General features: G+C 43.6%; 1 protein-coding gene across 2 annotated transcripts in view; it reads right to left on the reverse strand.

The window, feature by feature from the left end:
• Nucleotides 1–327: 327 nt before the first annotated feature.
• Nucleotides 328–14,368, reverse strand: part of NARS2 (asparaginyl-tRNA synthetase 2, mitochondrial) — a 47,705-nt gene continuing 33,664 nt past the window's right edge. For both annotated transcript variants that reach the window (XM_044285354.1, XM_044285353.1), the window contains 2 exons: nt 1,020–1,046; nt 328–650 (listed from right to left, as the gene is read on the reverse strand). In XM_044285354.1, coding sequence (XP_044141289.1) covers nt 506–650; nt 1,020–1,046 — 172 coding nt within the window. In that variant the 3' untranslated portion in view covers nt 328–505. The remainder of the gene's footprint in view (nt 651–1,019; nt 1,047–14,368) is intronic.

The raw sequence follows: 14,368 nt of genomic DNA on the forward strand, positions 1-14,368 counted from the left end.
ACATTTTCTGGCAAAATTTTGGGCCACCAATTATCAATCTATTTGGAATCTCCGCCCACCACAAGGGTGTGGGTTTTAGCTATACATGACCACATGCAACATGGGGCTGTACCTTCACTAGGTATTAAATAAAAATGGCAGCTGAACAGACCAAGCCAAATAACAATGTACCCCCTCTACTGGACTCCCATGTAGATGCCTTTTGAAAAATACATATAGAAGATTATGGTTATGATTATATTTTTTTATAAACCCCTCCCCCCCCAAAAAAAACTATCCTAAGAATTGTCTGTGCAAAATGTCCATAATATTATATGTATTTAAAAATAAAGTTACGTTTTTATTTTTCAAAAAAATAATAAATTTGGCCAAAAAGATCTGGTCCTTCATGGACAATGTTCTCCAGTTCCTTGCTGTTTTTGGCCATGACGTTATGGGTCTTCTCACAGACGTTCCTCGGTCTGACCGTCCACCATTCATCATCACGTCCTATGTCCAGGTGGTCTTATAAAAGGCATGAATAGGGAAATCTTGGAAATGGTATGACATCTTTGATATTGTCGATTCCCAGAATGCACTGCAGGTATCGCTCAAATCCCATGCCGAAACCGCCGTGTGGAACAGAGCCGAACCGCCGTAAATCTAGATACCTATGGTATGGAAAAACAGAAAGTCTGAACTGATCAGTGCTAAGAGACCCTAGTATTCAGTAACTCCCAGAGTTTAAGTGAAGCTGTATAGGTTGCCTAGAGTCCTGCTGAAAAGGACTCTTCAAAGGGTCAACATGAGCACAGTCCTGTCTATTAGCTGCTCTCAGCCAGTCATCATCTCTGAGAACATTACTTGGTATACTGATTGGCTGAGAACAGCATAATAACAGACAGGGCACTCATCACAATGCTCCTCCCAAAGTCCTTTTCAGCTGGACTCCAGGCACCAACTAAACAGGAACAAAGGGTTTAGGAGGATAACGAGAGACTCCTGTTAATGCAAGTCCTATTTATTGAATGAGAACTTACCACTGGTATGTATCTGCCAGTCCTAACCTGAAAGAGATAGAAAAGCCAAAAGGTTAGTACTTACTTTGACACTTATATACTGATTCTAAGTCACAGCCTGCATTATTCTGCAGAGCTGTACTCACGTTAACAAGCTTGCCGACTGTTTCCAGTAATAAACAGCAGAATACTGAGTACAGCTGTGGAGTATAATACAGGAGGTTACTCAGGATCAGTACAGGATAAGTAATGTATGTACACAGTGACTGCACCAGCAGAATAGTGAGTGCAGCTCTGGAGTATAATACAGGATGTAACTCAGGATCAGTACAGGATAAGTAATGTAATGTATGTACACAGTGACTGCACCAGCAGAATAGTGAGTGCAGCTCTGGAGTATAATACAGGATGTAACTCGGGATCAGTACAGGATAAGTAATGTAATGTATGTACACAGTGACTGCACCAGCAGAATAATGAGTGCAGCTCTAGAGTATAATACAGGATGTAACTCAGGATCAGTACAGGATAAGTAATGTAATGTATGTACACAGTGACTGCACCAGCAGAATAGTGAGTGCAGCTCTGGAGTATAATACAGGATGTAACTCAGGATCAGTACAGGATAAGTAATGTAATGTATGTACACAGTGACTGCACCAGCAGAATAGTGAGTGCAGCTCTGGAGTATAATACAGGATGTAACTCAGGATCAGTACAGGATAAGTAATGTAATGTATGTACACAGTGACTGCACCAGCAGAATAGTGAGTGCAGCTCTGGAGTATAATACAGGATGTAACTCTGGATCAGTACAGGATAAGTAATGTATGTACACAGTGACTCCACCAGCAGAATAGTGAGTGCAGCTCTGGAGTATAATACAGGATGTAACTCAGGATCAGTACAGGATAAGTAATGTAATGTATGTACACAGTGACTGCACCAGCAGAATAGTGAGTGCAGCTCTGGAGTATAATTCAGGATGTAACTCAGGTTTAGTACAGGATAAGTTATGTAATGTAGCTCTAAATTATAATACATCCTCAGGATAGGTCATCAGTATCTGATCGTGGGGGTCTGACACCCGGGATCCTCGCTGATAATCTGTTTGAGAAAGCTCTGTGAGCGCTGCGGCGTTCTCGCAGCTTACCAATCACAGCGCCGTACATTGTATAGTGGCTGTGGTTGGCATCGCGCTCGGTCCCATCCACTTCAATGGGGCTGAGTGCAATACCAAGCACAGCAGCTGTATAATGTATGGAGCTGTGCTCGGTGAGCTGCGAGAAGGCCGCGGGCGCTCACAGGAGTGCTGGTGCCTTCTCAAACAGAAGATCAGCGGGGTTCCCGGGTGTCGGACCCCCACCGATCAGATAATAATGACCTATCCTGAGGATACCCTCCAGAATCTACACAGTACGAAGCCTTCGATTAGTTTCCAGTAGCATGGCTGCCTGAAACAGCTGATAGGTGGGGGTGCCCATTGTTAGACCCTCAGCAATCTGATACTGAAGACCAATCTTGATGATAGGTCATCAATATCTGTACCTCAGGATACCCCTTTAAGAAGGTTGAAATCTTAATTACATTAACAGGGGTGGATTAAGCCTCCATGCAGGTGTGTGGGAACTCCAGAGATCAGGGGGTCTCCTGCTGCCCTCAGCTCCTGGGCCCCTCTGGCAGGGGCACCATTTCCAACTGTATCCGCGTCTCCAGGATGCAGATACAGTTGAATACGCCACCATTCACCCAATCGTTTGGCGCTAGCAGGCGTGATCTGCTCCATTTGTGGTGGGAATGTGGGCTACATAAGAGTTCATTTTGAGGCATTAAAGGGGTACCATACTGAGTCGGGGGGCACACATTTATTTGACGGGCGCTATGTAATACTGCATTTCTCCACTTGGGACATGATCCTGCAGTCGATACAATGCAGAGAAACCTGACCGGCTGATTACTCTACAAAACCAATAACACCCCTGGTGCTGTAAGAGTTAACTTATGTGAACTAAGGAATTCTGAATTATACTAATAAGAGATAAGATAATCATTTCATAATTAATTTTGGATTCCATTGAAGAGGCAACAAAATACAGAGCTGAACTTTCTGTAACCTCCGTATCTCAGTCAGACGATCATCACACATTCCACATGAATTAAGTAGGTCTGGTCCAATCTGTTAGTCAATGACCTCACTGACTGGCAGACGTCAGAGCCAGGAGCCTGTCCAGGGTAAACCTGACGCCCCCACCCTCCTCTCTTTTATAGCAAGAAAAATACATTATATTCTACTAAGATATATATATATATACCAGCAGAAGGACCCGGCTTCGCACAGGTATATTTCATGTATTTCCTTTAATGTTTGTGTTTGTCGTTAAAAGATATCGACAGTATCCACTATTAACAGTGACATCTAGAGCACCTCGCCCCTTTAACAATGACCTCCACAGTGGCCTGCCTCCTTAACAGTATCATCAACAGCGCCCTCCCCTTTAACAGTGACCTCCACAGTAGCTGCCCCTTTATTAGTGATCTCCACAGTACCCCGTCTCGTTAACAGTTATTTTCACAATAACCCGCCCCCTTAACAGTGACCTCTACAGAGCTCTTTTCCCTTAAATGATGACCTCCACAACACCCCGCCCCTTAACACTGACCTCCATAGCGGACCGTCCCCTTAACTGTGACCTCAACAGTTCCCTGTTCCCTTAACAGAGACCTCCACAGAGCCCGCTGCTTTAAGTGACCTCCACAGCATCCCACCCTCTTATCAGTTACCTCCACAGCAGCCCGCCCCTTTAAGCCCGTGTCTTTATGAATGACACAAGGCTGCTGCATAGTATTTCCTATGGAGCCCTTGCCTGCAAGTGCATTGGAGTCTATGATAATAGCAATCAGATGATTGCATATTATAGTTCCCTATGGGAACTAAAAAAAAAAAGTAAAAGAAAAAAAAAAAAGTTTAAAAAAAATAAAGAAAAAAACATAAAAATTTAAATCACCCCCCTTCTCCCAAAATAAAAATAAAATAACTAAAAAAAAAATACACATCATGGGTGTCGCATATATTCCCCATACGGCAAACGGCCGATTCACTGATTTTGGTCGCTTAATTTTCTACAAAAAAATTTAATAAAAAGTGATCAAAAAGTCATACACACCCCAGAATGGGATCAATGAAAAGTTCAGATTGCCCTGCAAAAAATGAGCCCCCTATACAGCTCCGTACACATAATCACAAAAAAGTTATAGGGGTCAAAATATGGTGACAAAAAAAATTAAAAATGATTTTTTCCCCACTTTTATTTTTTTTTATTAGTAGGTCGTAATTAACAAAAACATAAAACTGTGGTGGAATTGCTTTTTTTTTATATACATACACACACCTTATTTTTTGCCCCATCTTATGGGGTGAATACTAATGAGTGCTTCCATTATGAAAGCGCTCATTAGTACCGGAGGACCGGGAAGCTGTGAAGGTTCCATACTCACCACTTCCTGGCCCTCAGCTGTCGGCTGCGCACAGCTCGAGGGCGCGCTGGAGAGGAGGAGCGGTGGCGTCCAGAGCAGGAGACGTAAGTGTTTTTTTATTTTATTTGATGTGCTCAGTGTCATGGGGGCTGAAATATGGCAATGAGGGCTGATATGATGTCTGAATGGGGGTCTTATTAATATTGGGGGTCTGATTGCTGGCCTGATCTTAGGTCTAATGAAAAATATTTTTCTTATTGTCCTTCTCTAAAACCTAGGTGCGTCTTATGGGCCAGTGCGTCTTATAAGGCGAAAAATAAGGTATATACACACACAGAGGAGTCCAAACATACCTAAGAATACAGCACAGATTCATATTCTCTTAACCCTAAGAGGAGGTGAGAGACAACTGCTTGAAGCAGATTCACACTCCGTAAGTACAATGAACACTACATTAGGGTTGCACTGGGTATCAAATTATCGATACGCAATCGATACTTTTGTACCAGGATCGATTCGATACTGGGATTTGACTTTTTTTTCAACTTTGTATTTATTAAACAATTTTTATATCAATGTAGTACAATTTACAGCGAAATTGTCCACATATATCAGTACATGGTGTAATATCCAAAATATAGGATAATATATTATTGACTTATAAAAGAAATGAATGATGTGAACGCATTTCTCATGAATAAAGGAGAAAGAAAAAAGAGAGGGGGGGGGGGGGGAGAGAAAAATTAATAAATAAAAAAAAGGGGGGGGAGGGAGAATAGAGATAAGTACCTAATAGTTCTCTCTATCGGACTATAAGTGCAAATCGGCATGAAGAATATCCCATAGGAACCAGATCTGCAAAAATGTGTCTACCTTCCCCTGAGCTAAGGCTGTATAATATTCTAATGAACGTACCTCCTGAATACGGGAATAATAATCCGCCTTAGATGGGGGGGTGGGGGGGGGGTAGTTCTTTTCCAAAAGAGGGCTATTAGACATTTAGCCGCAGTGAGAAGATGTAAGAGCAGCCTGGAGACGTGACCTCTCATCTCCCTAGGTGGGAGATTCAACAGGTATGTGAGTGGGTCTAACTTCACCGAATATCCCAAAACCTCCCGTATCACAGAAGCCACCATACTCCAAAAGGGCAGCACCAGGGGACACATCCAAAATATATGATAGATTGATGCACCACTTAATGAGCATCTCCAGCAAGTATTGGGGATGTTTCCGTTAAAAGCGTGTAGTACCTCTGGGGTATGGTACCAGTGCATCACCAATTTTAGTTGGGTTTCTTTATAAGTTATTCAGGATGAACTAGTGAAAGCCCGTGACCACACCACACTCCAAAGATCTAGTGGGAGTTCCCGACCCAACCACGTTTCCCATTTTGACATATATAGATGCCTTCCCCCTAGCAGATAAGTCTGAGAGGTAAGTAAGTCATATATATATCTGAAATAAGACCTCTGACCGATGGACCTCGGACACAAATTTTTTCAAATGAGGTGAGGGGGATATTGATCCAGAGACAGTAGAAGAGCGGCAATAATGGGCTATCTGTTGGTAATGATATGTAGAGGAAGAGGGTAGATCAAATTTACTTTGCAATTCAACAAAGGACAGGAGACGATTCGTTAAAGGATTGCGTAAGTCATGGAGACGAAAAAGTCCTCTCTTAATCCAGGGGCCAGCCATGTCTGATTCACTACTATTGCCCAGATATGGAGTAAATAAAAACGGTGCCAGAGAGGAATGTAGGGTAGAGAGGCTAAATTTTATCCTGCATGTTTGGCAAATGCTTCTAGTGAATGTCATAAGGCCTAGCAGATTTTGAGTCGCAATGTCAGCTGGGTGACCCCAAATCATAGCTCCCATGTGGATCGGGGCCATCCAGAGCCTCTCTATCTCTGTCCATTTATTAAAGGAGTGTAATATAGTCCAAGAAGCTAAGTGTCTAAGATGCGTGGCATAATAATAAAGAGCCATGTCCGGTAACGAAAGGCCTCCTTGAGTTTTCTTAGAAGTTAGTACTGTCTTAGCAATACGATGTCGCTTATTATGCCATACAAACGTACGAAAGGCAGATTGGAATTGGCGTAAAGTCCCCACCGGCACTCTAACTGGAAGCGTCTCAAACAAGTAAAGCAATTTAGGCAAGACCGTCATCTTGATTGCTGCAATACGACCCAGTAAGGATATGTGCAGGGGCCTCCACTTATTGAGAAGTGTATTGATGTTAGCTATTACCGGGGGGAAATTTGCTCCGTATAAAGCAGGGTAGTTGGGGGTGATATGAACCCCTAAGTATTTTATAGAACGGTTTTGCCAAGAGTATTTAGAAGAGTGTTGTAGGGCCGTCAGCGTTCGCGGGGGAATATTCAAGGGTAATGCCTCAGTTTTTGTGCTATTTATTTTATAACCTGAAAGCCTACTATAGTCAGCAATAGTGGCGTGTAGATTAGGGAGCGAGACGATTGGATTCCTTAATGTCAAAAGGACATCGTCTGCAAACAAAGATATAGTAAACAATCGGTCCTTTATTTGAATGCCTTTGATGTCTGAGTTTGTCCGGATCCGAGTGGCCAGAGGTTCAATACTCAGTACGTATAGAAGCGGAGACAGGGGACATCCCTGTCGGGTGCCATTTTTAATAGGGAATATAGAGGAGCATGCATGGGGCAGATTGATACGTGCAGTAGGAGTCGAGTAAAGACCTCGTGCCTGCAAACCCAAATCTCTGCAGAGTGTGAAACATAAAAGACCATAGGGGTGGGCGATATGGGCGATATGCGATATAAATTTGTGCCACGATATGGATTTTGTGTATATCGCCGGACCGCGATATGACCACGGAGCGGTAGTGAATGATCGCGCCATGTTCTCCTGAGCCGGCACAGTGGAGACGGAGGGAGTCCCTCCCTCCCCACTGTGCACGGCTGCCGCTGGCCACTATTAAGAACAGAGTAGGAGGAGGAGGGGAGGGACTGTGGCCACTGCGCCACCAATGAATGCCTGAATACCAACGTAGCGTTCATGTGCCGGCCATATCCCGGCCCCTATGACTGCACGCTGCGATCCGCCGCAATAGACCCCTCAGTTGAGGGGTTAATCGCACGGATCACAGCGTCCTGTCAGAGGTCGGGTGCCGGGAATGTTCTTCAGTCTCTGCATTGGTGGCAGTGGGCAGTTCCGATCGGAGTCCCAGCAGTGTAATGCTGGGGCTCCGATCGGTTACCATGGCAGCCAGGAGTCACGCTACTGAAGTCCTGGCTGCCATGGTAGGTCAGTGAGCAGCATTATACTCACGTGTGCCATGGCCGCTGGGTGCTCCTTCTTCTGTCTGTGCGGCGCATTTCTAATGCTTATAGCATTAGCAATGCACCGCACAGACCTATGAGAAGAAGGAGCGCCCGGCGGCCACGGCGCACGTGAGTATAATGCTGCTCACTAACATACAATGGCAGCCAGGACTTCAGTAGCGTGACTCCTGGCTGCCATGGTAACCGATCGGAGCCCCAGCATTACACTGCTGGGACTCCGATCGGAACTGCCCACTGCCACCAATGCAGAGACTGAAGAACATTCCCGGAACCCGATCTCTGACAGGACGCTGTGATCCGCTCGATTAACCCCTCAACTGAGGGGTTAATTGCGGCGGATCACAGCGTGCAGTCATAGGGGCCGGGATATGGCCGGCACATGAACGCTACGTTGGTATTCAGGCATTCATTGGTGGCGCAGTGGCCACAGTCCCTCCCCTCCTCCTCCTACTCTGTTTATAATAGTGGCCAGCGGCAGCTGTGCACAGTGGGGAGGGAGGGACTCCCTCCGTCTCCACTGTGCCGGCTCAGGAGAACATGGCGCGATCATTCACTACCGCTCCGTGGTCATATCGCGGTCCGATAAGAGGGAGAGGCTGGGGGGCACATGAGAGGCTGGGGGGCTGATCAGAGGCTGGGGGGCGGATCAGGGGCTGGGGGCTGATCAGAGGCTGGGGGGCTGATCAGTAGCTGGGGGGCTGATCAGTAGCTGGGGGGCACATTAGAGGCTGGGGGGCACATGAGAGGCTGGGGGGGCTGATCAGAGGCTGGGGGGCACATGAGAGGCTGGGGGCGGATCAGGGGCTGGGGGGCACATGAGAGGCTGGGGGGCTGATCTGAGGCTTGGGGGCACTTGAGCGGCTGGGAGGCACATGAGAGGCTGGGGGGCACAGAGGCTGAAGGGCACATGAGAGGCTGATCAGAGGCTGGGGGGCAGATCAGAGGCTGGGGGGCACATGAGAGGCTGGCTGCCATGGTCAGCTCCCTGCTGTTGTGTGCACTATGCACAGAGCAGCAGGGAGAGTGTAAAGTCCTATTCACCCTAATAGAGCTCTATTAGGGTGAATATGACAAGGGTTCTAGCCCTTAAGGAGGCTAATAGTTATTAAATAAAAAGTAAAAAAAAAAAAAAGGTTTAAACACCCACCCCCCCCCCCCAAATAAAGAAAACAATATATTGCGATATATATCGCACATGCTTAAAATTATATCGCAATATAGATTTTAGGCTATATCGTCCACCCCTAAAAGACCAGGCGGTCGAAAGCTTTTTCTGCGTCCAGGCTGAGAAGTAAAGCTTCCATCGACTCCCTATTGACTGCATCAACCAGGTCCACCACTCTTCTTGTGTTATCTCCCGCCTGGCAGAACCGGACAAACCCTACTTGGTCCTTATGGATTGACTGGGGAAGCCAGCAGCTCAGTCTATTCGCTAGTAGCTTGGTAAAAATCGGAAGATCTGAGTTTAGCAAACTAATCGGACGATAGCTAGCACATTCTGAGGGATCCTTTCCAGGTTTTGGTACTACTGTTATAGTAGATTGAAGCATAATCTGCGGTATTGGTTCTCCCGCTAGAAATGAGTTAAATAAAGAGGCCATATGTGGGAGCAAAATCTCAGCATATGTTTTATAGTAGTGATATGTGAGACCATCAGGCCCCGGCGCTTTATTTCCCGGTAGATCTCGCACTAGTTCTTCCAGTTCCTGCTGATTTAGGTGTGTGAAGCCTCTTGGGAAAGAGTAGGCAGAATACAAGCAGACAAGTATTCGTCTAGTACTTAGGCCCTTGTCTCAAGGTTTTTAGGAAGCTCTGAAGGGAGGGAATACAGAGAAGTATAATATGATTGGAAAATGTTAGCAATTTTCTCAGGGTCGAAATATTAAGTGCCCAACGTATCTTTGATAACCTGGGGAGTTGTTGTAGCTTCGCGGTCCCGTAACTGCTTTGCTAATAGCGTATGGGGTTTATTGCCAAATTCAAAGAAACGTTGTCTAGAATATCTTAGAAGCTTCTCTGTTTTTATTAAGTGTAATATTTTTTAATTGGTTCCTAAGGTCTAGTATCCTCTTGAGCAAGCGCTTTGATGGTCTAGTGGCCAGGTCTTGTTCTGCCTGATGCAACTCTGCCATGTATTTTCTGTAGTGACTATCTCTGTCTTTTTTAACCTTAGAAGCTGTTGAGATGCAACATCCTCGAAAAACTGCCTTATGGGCCTCCCATAATGTCCCAAGTGAGGAAACCGATGATTCATTAGTCTGAAAGTAGTTGATTAGGTGGATTCTCAGTTCCTCTCTTAAAGCTACATTGGACAAAAGGGTTTCGTTTAACCGCCAATGAGTGCGTTTCGAGAATGAAGCCTCACAATTCAAATCTATGGTTAATGGGGCATGATCTGACCAAGTGATAGGCCTTAATGCCGCTGAAGACAACGCTCGAAGAGTCAATAGATTGCCCAAAAAAAGTCAATTCTAGTGTGTGTTTAAGGTGGGTGGGAAAAAAAGGAATATTGTCGTGCAGTGGGATTATCTATTCTTCATAGATCGTATAGAGAATGGGCGTGTATAAGCTTACGAAAGTTTCTAGCCAGACGGGAAGAAGGAGTGGGGTGTAAAGCTAGTCTGTCGGCCGTGTCTGAAAAGTGGACATTAAAGTCCCCTCCAATTATCAAGGCAGAGTTATGGTATGTCTTTAAGATTGACAAAACAGAGGAGAGGAAAGTAATCCGACCTGAGTTAGGTGAATATATATTGCATAAAGTTACTTTCATGCCAGACAAGGTGCCACGTAGGATGAGGTAGCGACCCTGTGTATCATCCTCTGTCTCTTCAACCTGTAAAGGGCATGTTCTAGCTATTAGTACAACTAGAGTTGTGCCTAACAAGACTCCATACTAATACAGTGCTATGTAATCCCTCAATAGTGAGGAAGTAAAGTAAGGCGGAATAAACTAATACTTAATCAACTGTCCAACAATTGTGTGAAGCATCTGGACAGCCTTCAGTTCCTGATGTATCTGTCAGCGGGTCTCTGTCGATAATTTCAGACGTCGCTTGCGGGAGGCGACCGTAGACCAGGTCGGCGGGAGCGGAGGGAGATCCGTCGGGGTTTCTCAGTCGGGCAAAGATGGAGGCTGAATGCCCAAGTGAGAGCAAAATTCCCATAGATCGTCCGGTGTACGTAAGACTGCTGTAGATCCATTCTTCCTCGCCGAAAGGCTGAAGGGGAATCCCCATCGGTACGGAATAGCATTCTGGCGAAGTAACTCAAGTAGTGGCTTCTGGAGAGTTATCCACGACAGATCTTGAAAAACGGACACCTGTGAGCCTTTGAAATATAGTTTGCGTAGGGTCCGAGCTTTAGTCATTATATCTTCTTTCAGAGAAAAGTCACTGACGTAGCATACTATATCTCGCGGGGGACCTGTCATAGATTTTGGACGGAGTGCTCTATGTGCCCGATCCATCTTGATAAGGTGTGATGTCGGGCGATCAAGAATAGTGTTAAAAAGATGATGTAGTATTGCAGTAACATCTTCACTTTCTTGAGATTCAGGAACCCCTCTCACTCTGATATTATGTCGTCTGCCTCTGTTGTCTAAGTCCTCAACATGTCTTTGTAGGTCACGTATAAGAAGGGACTGCGTGGTAGTGCGTTTTTGGATATGGCATATCACTGATCTAGCTGCATTGTGATCTTCCTCCAGCTGGTTAAGGCAAGAGCCTATAGTTTGGGCGTCTTTTCGGATGATCGCCACTTCGGCTTTAAGTGCTTCTTTAACTTCTGATAAGAGGGCTTTAAAGTCCTGTTTCATCGGAAGCTGTTGTATATGGGACCACCAGTCAGGTGGGGGAGATCCAGCGGCGTCTGGGGTGGCTGAACTTGAGGATGAGGACGACAGAAGTCTTGAAGGCGATTTAGACCAAAAAAACTGCGGTATGTCCGAGCAATCTGCAAGCTAAAGCATGGGCATCTCCTCAGGTGTAGGGTTTGCATTTCTCCTATGCTGAGAGGCTCTCTGCGGCAATGGAGCTGGGCTTTGCTGTGATAGCTCAGAGGCATATTTAACATGGGGTGAGAAAATCCCTGAAGGGGGGGCAGACACAGATGTCCCCCTTAATAAAGGCATAAGTTCATGCTCATTATCAGTGCCTGGCCTATCTGGTGCCAAAGGTGGTAATGGCACCTGCATTGACGGAAAAGATATGTCTTCTGGCTAGGAATGTAAGAGCGGGCTCTGGAGAGTGTTCTCAGCGGAGGGTAGAGGAGAGTGCGGCGCTGCTTGGCAGGGCCTATGCTCGTCTCCTACCTTATCCAGCCTCGTGGTCTCAAACTGCTGCCGTACCTCCACATTTGGGAGGAGGACTTCCTCCATGGAAGGGGATCTGGTCTGGTTCATATTCCGTGCTCTGTCAAGTATAGGGAGCAACACAGGAATCGAGAGGGACATCGGCTGCGAGACGAGTGCTGTCCCGCTTCTGAGCTGCGTGGTGTAGGGACAGTGTAAGATCCTATTTACCCTAATAGAGCTCTGTTAGGCTGAATAGGACACAAGATCCAGATTCTAGCCCCTAATAGTTATTAAATAAAAATAAAGTTTAAACAACCTCCTTTCCCAATTTTACATTTAAAATATATGAACAATAAATAAATAAACATATTAGATATCGACACGTCCGAAAAGTCCAAACTATTAAATGATAAAAAAAATATCTCCTATGCGGTGAACGCCATAACAGAAAAAAAAGAAAACGCGCAATTCGACATATTTTTGTCACCTTGTCCCCCCAAAAAATAGGATAGGACTGTTCGATTCTGGGCCTGATGTTCCATAAAATGCGGAATGTGTTTTATTTTTCCGCGTGCTATCGAGTATCGCAATACTTTTACTGCTCCTATGTACAAGAATATAACTACTATAATACTGCTCCTATGTACAAGAATATAACTACTATAATACTGCTCCTATGTACAAGAATATAACTACTATAATACTGCTCCTATATACAAGAATATAACTACTATAATACTGCTCCTATGTACAAGAATATAACTACTATAATACTGCTCCTATGTACAAGAATATAACTACTATAATACTGCTCCTATGTACAAGAATATAACTACTATAATACTGCCTCCTATGTACAAGAATATAACTACTATAATACTGCTCCTATGTACAAGAATATAATTACTATAATACTGCTCCTATGTACAAGAATATAACTACTATAATACTGCTTCTATGTACAAGAATATAACTACTATAATACTGCTCCTATGTACAAGAATATAACTACTATAATACTGCCTCCTATGTACAAGAATATAACTACTATAATACTGCTCCTATGTACAGGAATATAACTACTACAATACTACCGCCTATGTACAAGAATATAACTACTATAATACTGCTCCTATATACAAGAATATAACTACTATAATACTGACCCTATGTACAAGAATATAACTACTATAATACTGCCTCCTATGTACAAGAATATAACTACTATAATACTGCTCCTATGTACAAGAATATAACTACTATAATACTGCTCCTATGTACAAGAATATTACTACTATAATACTGCTCCTATGTACAAGAATATAACTACTATAATATTGCTCCTATGTACAAGAATATAAGTACTATAATATTGCTTCTATGTACAAGAATATAGCTACTATAATACTGCTCCTATGTACAGGAATATAACTACTACAATACTGCCTCCTACGTACACGAATATAACTACTATAATACTGCTCCTATGTACAAGAATATACCTACTATAATACTGCTCCTATGTACAGGAATATAACTACTATAATACTGCTCCTATGTACAGGAATATAACTACTATAATACTGCTCCTATGTACAAGAATATAACTACTATAATACTGCTCCTATGTACAGGAATATATCTACTATAATACTGCCTCCTATGTACAGGAATATAACTACTATAATACTGCCTCCTATGTACAAGAATATAACTACTATAATACTGCTCCTATGTACAAGAATATAACTACTATAATACTGCTCCTATGTACAAGAATATAAGTACTATAATACTGCTCCTATGTACAGGAATATAACTACTATAATACTGCCTCCTATGTACAAGAATATAACTACTATAATACTGCTCCTATGTACAAGAATATAACTATAAAAAATACTGCCTCCTATGTACAAGAATATATCTACTATAATACTGCCTCCTATGTGCAAGAATATAACTACTATAATACTGCTCCTATGTACAAGAATATAACTACTATATACTGCTCCTATGTACAAGAAATAAACTACTATATACTGCTCCTATGTCAAGAAAATAACTACTATAATACTGCTCATATATACAGGAAATAAACGTACTATAATACTGCCTGCTATGTACAAGAAATATAACTACAAAAAATACTGCCCTCCTATGTACAAGAATTAACTACTGATAATACTGCTCCGTTGTACAAGAATATAACTACTATAATACTGCGCCTATGTACAAGAATATAACTACTATAATACTGCTCCTAGGTACAAGAATATAAA

This window comes from Bufo gargarizans, chromosome 3 (assembly GCF_014858855.1).
Source record: "Bufo gargarizans isolate SCDJY-AF-19 chromosome 3, ASM1485885v1, whole genome shotgun sequence".
Taxonomy (NCBI): Eukaryota; Metazoa; Chordata; class Amphibia; order Anura; family Bufonidae; genus Bufo; species Bufo gargarizans.